Here is a 10,350-nt window from a genome sequence, read left to right as displayed (position 1 = left end):
AAATCCAAAATCAAATTTAACCTCCAGAATTACAACTTAGCAAAACAGTTAGCAATTTTTCTGAAGAGAAATTAACATCTGCTTTCTTTGGGAGAAGATGAGACCTTTCCTGGCTTGTTGTATCTCCAGCTGTGGAGAAAACCCTCTCAGAGGGGGTAGATTTGCTTCATTGTTGTAGCTTTGGAAATTAATCCACACTTTAGACTTTTTTTTAGACATGTTTAACACAAAGCACATCAGCACGAGTGACTAATTTCTGTGGTAAGCTGTGTTAATTTGGTTATGTGACCGTGAACAGTGAAAACAATTAATATTCATGAGGTAAGACATCGCTATTTAAAGTCACCACTCCCAGTGCTTTGCCCGTCATCGCATCGGAACCGCGTTTGGAACCGAAACTTAAAAATTATGCTCAGTTCCGGTTCCTGTTAAAAACAGAACCGTTTCTGAATAAGAACCAGTTCTCGGTTCCCAACGCTAGTTCTAAACATATTACCTTATGATACATAAGCCTTTTAAAGGAATTAGCTCTTTTCGATGTGCATCTTGGAGTAGAATCTGGGTACATTTATCTGTAATTTCTTACACTAGTTAAATTCAAACTTTACATTCATATTAATATGAAAGGAAAGGGCAAGGTAACTTGAGATATCATCTGTCCCTTTGTGACATTTGTCCCATTGTTTAAGGTGTCCATTTATTTCAAGGTCTGAGTCAAGAAGGAATGCAAAGCATTAAAGGTGAACTCATTCCTATGATAATGAAGTGGTCTGTGAAAGACTATGTTAATTAGATTAAGTATGAGTGAAATTCCAGGATCTGGTGTGAGGCTGATAAATGATACATTAGGGACTGCCCCCTAAAATGTGTATAATTACAATGTATTACAACTTTAAGTCAGACTTGATTACTGCAGAGCCCGTGCCAGTACCCTCTGACTTGAAGACGCGTTCATTGTGTCTCTACAATAAAGACTACAGCACAAGGAAATCCAAGTCTCCTGGTCTTCTCTGAAAAAAGTTAGTAGCAACAGATGGTGCCGTGACCTGGATAGAGCTTCTCATCTCACTAATCTTCTTCAAAACATTGTTCCAGACTCAGGATTTTTTCAACTCAATGTGATTTGGTGAGTGCCACTCTATCCAAAGAACCTACAGACCAGTATACATACAGTATGGTTATCCTCTGCTTTGTCAGGGAAGAGTTGGGAACAAACAGCTGCAGGGTTTGGTTAACTAAAAATTAAAAAACACTCTGTTTAGGCAGGGACGAATTTTGATTTATCCTCTGTTGATCTGGGAGAAATTGTGGTTTATCCTCTGTTTATCAGGTTAGATTTTGGTTTATCCGCTGTTGAACATAGAAGATTTATGGTGTATCCTCTGCTTATCAGAGAAGAATTTTCCTCTGTTTATCATGGAAGAGTTCTGGCTTATCCCCTGTACACCAGGGAAGTGTGTTAGTGTCTTATATAATCTTAATCTTATATAAATCAGAAAAATGTTTTGGATTATTCTCTACTTTAGAGAAACTAACAGTAGATTGTGTAAAAAGAGAAATCCCACAGCAATCAAAATGTTTAAAAAGAAGGCAAGACTGATCCCCACTACTGAAAAAGGTGAATCAGCATGCCCAATGAATTGTAGAGCTAGAAGAGCAAAACAAAGAATTACGTACTCGAGTACCTTCCAAAAAAGCTTCAGACTTGAGAAAAAAAATTATTTGAAAAAGTCAACATCGTCAGAAAATATATATCCTGACTTGCAGTCTTTGTCTATGAGGGAGATAATGTGTTCCTTAACGATCTTACTGATCAGCCAGTCAATGCCCTTGAAGTGTGTGGAGCACAAAAATGTGTTCAAAGTAGAAAAAAAGAGGTAGAAAATACTCCTTGCCCATCTCAAGTTTAAAATGTTTAAATGTTTAAAAGTGCAAACATTCATTAAGCTTTAGGGCATGATGCAATAGAGAGACTGTCTTAAAGTTTGCCATCAGCACATTCTCTTTTTTTTTTTTAATTTAGGAGAGCATTAGCAAAAAAATGCATCTCTATGACATGTCTCTAGTGGAGGTAACTCAACTCATGTCTCAGGTGTTTATTAATATAAAGAAAGTCCAGATAATGCTTTAGATGATAAAGGACCTTTACTCAGGGTATGGTGGTCTTTCATTGGAATACAGAAATGCGCTGCCTTTCTTAGACCTTACTTGGTCTAATCAAACACTGGAAAGAAACTTGGGTAGTTTAACCATCTACTATATCTCCTGTATGTGTTGAAAGAGAATTGAGACAAAAATGTAATGTAATTCCTCAAAGGATGTTTTATCTGTATTTCAAGTCTGCAAACTTAACATTAATTAACTGAACCAACGGGAACTTTTTAGTTTTATGCTCAAACACAACCACTGTCTCAGCTGATAAACATCCACCAACGCAAATACAATAGCACTTCTGTAGAATAGTCTGTTGTTGTTGTTTTTGTGTGTGTTGGGTGTGTCTTGAAATTCACAGGAAATTCAGGTTTTAAAGCAAGTGAATTTTTACATTTGCAGGATCTTCCCTGTGATTTAACGATTCATTCATGACCTTTTGCATATTTGAATGTGTTTTTACATCAGAGAAGGAAAGTTTATGCAAGTTTTAAGTTTAAAGCTTAAAACTCTCTCTCTCTCTCTCTCTCTCTCTCTCTCTCTCTCTCTCTCTCTCTCTCTCTCTCTCTCTCTCTCTCTTTCAGTGTGAAAGCAGGAAAATGGCAAAGGCCAGTATTTCAGTAGATCAGGATCAGTTCAGCTGTCCAGTGTGTCTGGGTCTCCTGAATGATCCTGTGTCTATTCCCTGTGGCCATAGTTTCTGTAAGGTGTGTATTAATGGCTTCTGGGATCTGGAGGATGTGAAGGGTGTCTACAGCTGCCCCCAGTGTAAAGAGACTTTCACTCCAAGGCCTGTTCTACTCAGGAACAACATGCTGACTGAAGTGGTGGACAAAGTGAAGACTGAGCTCCAAGCTGCTTCTTCTGCTCACTGTTATGCTGGACCTGGAGATGTGGAGTGTGATTTCTGCACCATGAGAAAACACAAAGCTGTCATGTCCTGTCTGGTTTGTTTGGTCTCCTTTTGTGATGATCATCTGAAACCTCACTATCAGTCTCCTGCTTTTAGGAAGCACAAGTTAATTGAAGCCTGTGCAGAGCTCCAAGAGAAGATCTGCTCTGAACATGACAAACTGATGGAGATTTACTGTCGTACTGACCAAAGCTTCATCTGTTACTTGTGTACAATAGACAAACACAAAGGTCACGATACAGTTTCAGCTAAAGCAGAAAGAATAGAAAAACAGGTAAGAACTGAATATCATGCTACTATTTTCAATAAATATATTCTGTCAAGTCAAAGGGTTGTTGGTTGGTTGTTGGTAGTGTATAAATGACTATTATAAATGATTGTTCAGTTATAAATTGTACACAGACTGTGTTTAAACTTTTATTACTCTATTGCTTGTTTATAATATTTTCAGTTTAGTAAATTGTAACCCATTTAATTTTATACATGTTTATATTACACATTTTAGTAGTGAAATTATATAGTCAGATAGATAGATAGATAGATAGATAGATAGATAGATAGATAGATAGATAGATAGATAGATAGATAGATAGAACTGTTTTGTAATTGTGTAGTAAAGGTACACAAAAAAGCCCAGTTATGCAGAAACTTTGCCACTTCAGGCATTGCCTTTCTCACTAACATCAATTCTGATGCAGAAATAATTACATTTATCTTATTTGGTATCAGAATGAGTTAAAGGAGGAGCAGATGAAATTCCAGCAGAGGATCCAGGAGACACAGAAGAAAGTGCAGGAGCTGAAACAGACTTTGGAGTCTGCTATGGTAAGGATCTCTTTGAAATCTCTTGTTCTTTTTTGAAATCACAGAACAGTTGCTCTTTTGATTAAACTAGCTCCATTTTGTATGTGTTTGTGTGCGCACGTGTGTGTTCTAACAGACACATTCCCAGGCAGCAGTAGATGACAGTGAGAGGATTTTTTCTGAGCTGATCAGATTCACAAAGAAAAGGCGCTCTGAGATGAGGGCGCTGTTCAGAGCTCAGGAGGAAGCTGAAGTGATCCGAGCCGAACGACTCCTGAATAAAATGAAGCAGGATATTGCTGAACTTAAGAGGAGATTCACTGAAATGGAGCAGCTTTCTCACACACATGATGACATCCACTTCCTCCAGGTAACACTCACTGTCTGATCTACAGAGGGCGCTGTTCCTCACAAAGTTTCCTCCTAAAAGCTCATTACAGCAACAAGAAATGTTCCTGTCTGAGATCACAAGTGTGTCTGTGTTCTGATACAGTCTGAGATTCATTCGTTCCTCTCACCCACTTTTCTCCTCTATGATGTGTTTCCTCTCTGTAGAGTTTCCCGTCTCTCTGTGTTTCTCCTGGATGTGATGACTCACCCAGCTTCACTGTCAATCAACATCTCTCATTTGATGGAGTGTGGAAATCTCTCTCAGAATTAAAAAAACAAGTTGAGCAAATCTGTGAGGAGGAATTAAACAAAATTCGACCACAAGGTAAGCAAACAAATTTTCTGCATCACAGTAACAGAAATAAGTAACATAATTAATTCATGTAACAGAAATAAGAAGTAAGCAGGAACAAGACTATTGTCATCTATTCCTATGGATTAACATCCGACCTTGTTACTTCAAATCCAGAACCCATTCTTACCAAACATCACAAATGCATATTATAAATATGCTAAGAACTGAGGTTAAGTGAAACAGTACATAATCTGTAAACTGAAAGTAAAAACATATGTATTGTCAGAGCTTTATATAGGAAACTGTATTGCTTACGCACAAGTTTTACAGTTTTAAGATGTCACTGATGCTTACATTTAAATTCTTAATGTAAAATATTTTGACCAATATCTTTGTTGAGGCAATAAATCCACTCTCAACTTTTTCATTTTCACACTTACATTATTTTTGTGTCTCTGTTTGTCTCTGTGTCTAAACAGCTCCAGTATTTCAGATGATTTTACCATCAGAACCAAAAAGCAGAGAAGATATTCTGCAGTGTAAGTGTACAACAGAGCTTTACATAGGAAACTGTATTGCTTACACTCAAGTTTTAAAGTTTTAAGATGTTGCTGATGCTTACATTTAAATGCTGCTTAATGTAAAATATTTTGACCAATATCTTTGTTGAGGCATTAAATCCAATCTCAACTTTTTTATTTTCACACTTACATTATTTTTTAGTCTGTTTATATCTGTGTCTAAACAGCTCCAGAATTTCAGTTGATTTCACCATCAGAACCAAAAAGCAGAGAAGATTTTCTGAAGTGTAAGTGTACAACCGCTACACACACACACACACGCACGCACGCACGCACGCACGCACGCACGCACGCACGCACGCACGCACGCACGCACACACACACACGCGCGGTACTTAGTATAAGTAATAATTATAGCAGCAATAAATTGTAATACCCTGTGGGCAAAACGTCCCCTCTAGCTACATGGTAGTACAACAGGTTTAGTCTCTCATGACTTAGTGACAGGCCCTGGAGCTGGGAATGGAACAGGGTATTGGACTGGAACTGGGATTAAAGCAGGATATTTTACTGGAACTGTGACTAAAGCAGGGACTGAAGCAGGACATTGGACTGGACCTGGGACTGAAGCAGGACATTGGACTGAAACTGGGACTGAAGCAGCGCCTGTGAAAGGAGCAGGGCCTGGGAGGCCGCCACATTGGCCTCAGCAGGAATCTTGGCTTGGAATAGCCTGGGAGGCTGTTAAGTCGAGCTTGAACAGGGCTTTAAACAGGGCCTTAAAGAAAGCTTGAGAGGCCGCCACATCAATATTGCTCATCATGTTGCCTCTCCAAATTTCCGGTTCATGACTTGAAAAACTGGATGGCTCAGCCCATCAGGCAGGATTCTTTTCTTTTGGGCTTTGGGTTTGCTGTGTTTGAAAATTAGAACTGGGCCTGGAGCAGGAACCCAGAGAGCATACACTTGTTGAGGACTAATTTTGTTCTCTGATGGAAGTGGATGGAATCACATGTTGGCGTTTTCACAGTGGTGCCATGCCAATTTTTTTAAACAGCAAGTTTTTTTTTTTGCTTTGTTCCATATTCTTTTACTTGACCTGGTAATATATACTTATTCTAACTACCACAATTATTCAACTAAACCTTGTAGTTTTTGAGATATACTACTTTTAAATGGAACATGTCATTTTCAAGCAAGAGATTCAAATATAGGCCTAGGGTTGAATAGGTTAATAATGTCTTCTAATAAAGTTTCTAGTGTTCCTTATAAATACTGCATAATGCCTTATTGGCTCTCTTGTGTATTTTCTTCTAATGCCTATTCAATTGCTTAGAGCCATGATAATGTGGTGTATTCCACTCCCAAAAAGAGTGAAGATGAAGACTACGGAAGCAATTTAAAAAAAAAAAGAAAGAAAGAAAAAATGTCAGATAAATTAATGAAATTTCATAGCTTTAGGTGTAAAAAGGATGAGGGGAGAGTACATATAGAGGAATTACATCATGCAGATAGTTGAGATCATCATGCTCTGGGAATGTTTTTCATCCAATTGATGAAAATAGAGGGAGAATGGATGGAAAAAAACAGCAAAAACTTCTTTACTTAAAAGGAAACTGCTTAAATCTACTAAAGATAAAATTAAACATAGTGAAAGTTTAAGTGAAGGACAATTGCACTCTAACATGTGGACATTTTATTTCTGTAGATTTCTGTTATCTGACTCTGGATCCAAACACAGCACATCGTCAACTCATCCTGTCTGAGAAGAACAGAGCGGTGACACGCAGAAGGAAAGAACGGCCATACCCTGAACATCCAGAGAGATTTGACTCCTGGCCTCAGGTGTTGTGTAAGGAGAGTTTGTGTGAACACAGTTACTGGGAGGTGGAGTGGAGTGGTATGGGTGTGGACATATCAGTCTCGTTTAATAATATCAAGAGGAAAGGACGGCTGAATAGCGGTTTGTATGGACGCAACAGTCAGTCTTGGAGTCTGCAGTGTTTTTCTTTCTCTCAATGTTTCTGGCACAATGGAAACAAGATTGAGCTCCAAGGTCCATCATCCTCCAGAATAGGAGTGTACGTGGATCACAGTGCAGGAACTCTGTCCTTCTACAGCATCTCTGACACCATGAAGCTCCTCCACAGTGTCCAAATCCCATCCAATAAGCCTCTATATGCTGGATTCCGTGTATGCTATTTGTACTCAACTTTGAAGTTATGTGATCAAGTGTAATTGTTACTAAAATTTCTTAGTCAAATTAAAACTGACATGTCAGATTTTCTCTAGATTAATAATTTACCTAAAAAAAAAAAAAAGCAGGATTTTTGTAGAAAAAAGTTTTTAAAAAATTACAAAATATTCAAGAAAACTGTTTCTTCAGAAGAGGCATTTTTATTTAATATGTTGTACCTTGCATGATAATTCCTTGGCTATGCTTTATTATTACAAAATATTTTCTAGATTAATATGTTGACAATAAGTGTGCAGCTCTATAATCCTGGGTGATTAGAACTTAATTTAATTAATTCTTTTGCTCTTGCCTTGACTTGTTACTGTTGTTTATTGATCAACTGACTGAGTTTTTCTCTGTTTTTCTACTGATGCCATTGTTTTTATTAAATTTTCAAACCTGCACTTCTATTTGTTTCAGCATCTTTGTCCGGACAAAAAAAAAAAAAAAAAAAAAGACATACGGGTTGTCACTTGTATACATGTATAAACACAAAGCTTTTTTTTTTTAAACAAATCTTTATTGATGCTTGTTACAACCCCTTTTTGTATGTGCCTAGGGGTCAAGGGTGCAACATTAAAACCCTGAACATGTACTGGAAATAAGTACTAACTGGAAACCACCAAGTCCACAATAGTGTCTTTTATTCTAGTGAACCATACCATCACCAACCAGTCCAAACATTATATACAAACTATATACATTATAATTTTTACAAAACAAAACCCAAAATAATTCACATCAAAACAGGGACAAGAGAAAAGAACAAGGCCGTGCCAACTCAGGGAAAGAAACAAAACAATCTTACTAAACCGGAAACAAAACTTCTAATCTAACTCAGTCACGATAAACCATACGTTAAACAAAAAGAAACATCTTCAGTGGGCAAGACGTCCTAACTACACTACACTTACTAGAAACAAAAATACAAGGGGTGGCACGTGTCACTAACCTAGTGTTCTAAACAAGTAGCTGTGGCTCAGTGTTGCATATGTACATCATGTGATGTCTTACCTGTTCTATCTCTTTCCCCGTTTATGGTGTGATTTGATATTTAATCAGCCAGATAACAGTCGGTAGGAAACAGAGAGACAGGACCAGAATGAGGCATGGAACACTGATACAGCACAGAACACAGACTTAACAAACAAATTAACACAAGGATGGTACAGGACAAAACAAAAACCACACGAGTCAACCACCAGACAAACAAAAGACGGCGCGTGCCAGAGAACTCCCGCCTCCTGCACAGGTGTGCCTTTTAAATCCCACGTAGGGCGCCCCCATTGGTGGAGCTGCACATTGTCATCACCATGCATCGCTGTGATTGGCAGACACACACTGACCTGTTAAAACAAAAGTGAGGGCAAAAGAGAAGGGAAGAAAAACAACAATACACCATTCCAAAAAAAAACTAACATTATTATGGGGGACGTAACACTCCCCTCCTTAAAAATAAACATGTCACGTTTATTTCAAAACAGATTTATCAGAGTATACTCTAGACAGAGCATCAGCTAACACGTTCTCTGAACCCTTTTTATGCTTGATGTCAATGTTATATCCCTGAACCACCAATGACCAACGCATAAGACGTTGATTCTTATTATACATTCTAGATAGGAAAACCAGAGGGTTATGGTTAGTGTAAACAACTATAGGTGCACTTCTAAAAACTGCAAAGCGAACAACAATGCCAATGTTTCCTTTTCAATGACAGAATTTTTTTTTTTGATGTTTATTAAATTTTTTTGAAAAGTAACAAACTGGGTGATCTACCCCTGCATCATCTTCCTGCAGAAGCACAGCCCCAGCTCCCACAGCGCTCGCGTCCACTTCCAGCTTAAAACACCGCCCAAAATTTGGGGCGGCCAAGATTGGAGCACTAGACAACTTAGCTTTCACTGCCTCAAATGCATTCTGGCAATCCTCAGTCCAGACAAAAGAATTAACTGGGCTAAGCAAACTGGTCAATGAGGCAACTACTGTAGAAAAGTTTACACAAAAACTACGGTAGTAGCCTGCCATACCCAGAAAACGTCTTAACTCCCGCCTAGAAGTAGGCACAGAAAAATCCGCAATAGCAGTCACTTTAGCGTCTACAGGCTTTACCTGGCCTTCTCCAACTTCTTTTCCCAGGTACGTTACCCTTGCCTTACCAAAGACACATTTAGACAGATTGAGAGTTAATGAAGCTTTCTCCAAACGTTCAAACACTGTACGAATGAGTTTCAGATGTTCTGTCCATCCAGTTGAATACAGTACAAGGTCATCTAAGTAAGCATTGCAATTTGGAACTCCAGCCAACACTGTTTGTATTAATCTCTGAAATGTGGCAGGTGCATTCTGTAAGCCAAACGACATTACATGATATTGCATAAAGCAGTCTGGTGTCACGAAAGCAGAGATGTCAGAAGCACGAGATGTTAGCGGGACCTGCCAATACCCTTTCAATAAGTCCAGTTTGCTGACAAATTTGGCGGAACCTAAATTATCAATGCAGTCCTCCATTCTGGGTAATGGATAACAGTCAGGTATTGTAACTGCATTAACACGATGGTAGTCAGTGCAGAAACAAAACGAACCGTCTGTCTTGTGTACTAAAAGGCAAGGAGAACTCCAAGGGCTACTGCTGTGTTTAGCTAACCCATTCTGCAACAAATAATCAGTCTCTTGCTTCATAATAGATCTTTTAATGGCATTAACCCGATAAGAATGTTGCTTAATAGGGGATGAGCCATTAACATTAATATCGTGTTGCAACACAGTAGTTTGAGATGGAACATCTCCGAATAAAGAAGGAAAATCAGTAATAACGCCCACAATGTCTCGTCTCTGATCTTCAGGTAAATGAGAGAAATGGGTCGACAAGTTTTTTAAAATTTCAGAATTTACCAACTTTGCACATTGTGGAGAAGTGTTACGTAAGATTATGTCATCTGCACCAACTTCGTCCTCCAAATCTGATTGGACTTCACAAGTCAGAGCCACAGAAGATTCCATGGGCCCTATGGTCACCTCAGCAGATCTGTTCTGTGAA

General features: G+C 38.4%; 1 protein-coding gene across 1 annotated transcript; it reads left to right on the top strand.

Moving 5' to 3' along the window:
• The first annotated feature begins 2,680 nt into the window (after positions 1-2,680).
• On the top strand, positions 2,681-7,371 carry LOC113661700 (tripartite motif-containing protein 16-like). Its single transcript, XM_027176106.2, has 6 exons — positions 2,681-3,338; positions 3,794-3,889; positions 4,005-4,238; positions 4,424-4,610; positions 5,308-5,361; positions 6,783-7,371. The coding sequence occupies exons 1-6, from the start codon at positions 2,751-2,753 to the stop codon at positions 7,310-7,312; spliced, it is 1,689 nt and encodes a 562-aa protein (XP_027031907.1). The 5' UTR covers positions 2,681-2,750; the 3' UTR covers positions 7,313-7,371.
• Positions 7,372-10,350: the final 2,979 nt, after the last annotated feature.

Source organism: Tachysurus fulvidraco, chromosome 11 (assembly GCF_022655615.1).
Source record: "Tachysurus fulvidraco isolate hzauxx_2018 chromosome 11, HZAU_PFXX_2.0, whole genome shotgun sequence".
In the NCBI taxonomy this organism is placed as follows: domain Eukaryota; kingdom Metazoa; phylum Chordata; class Actinopteri; order Siluriformes; family Bagridae; genus Tachysurus; species Tachysurus fulvidraco.
This window is presented reverse-complemented; position numbering and strand designations above follow the sequence as displayed.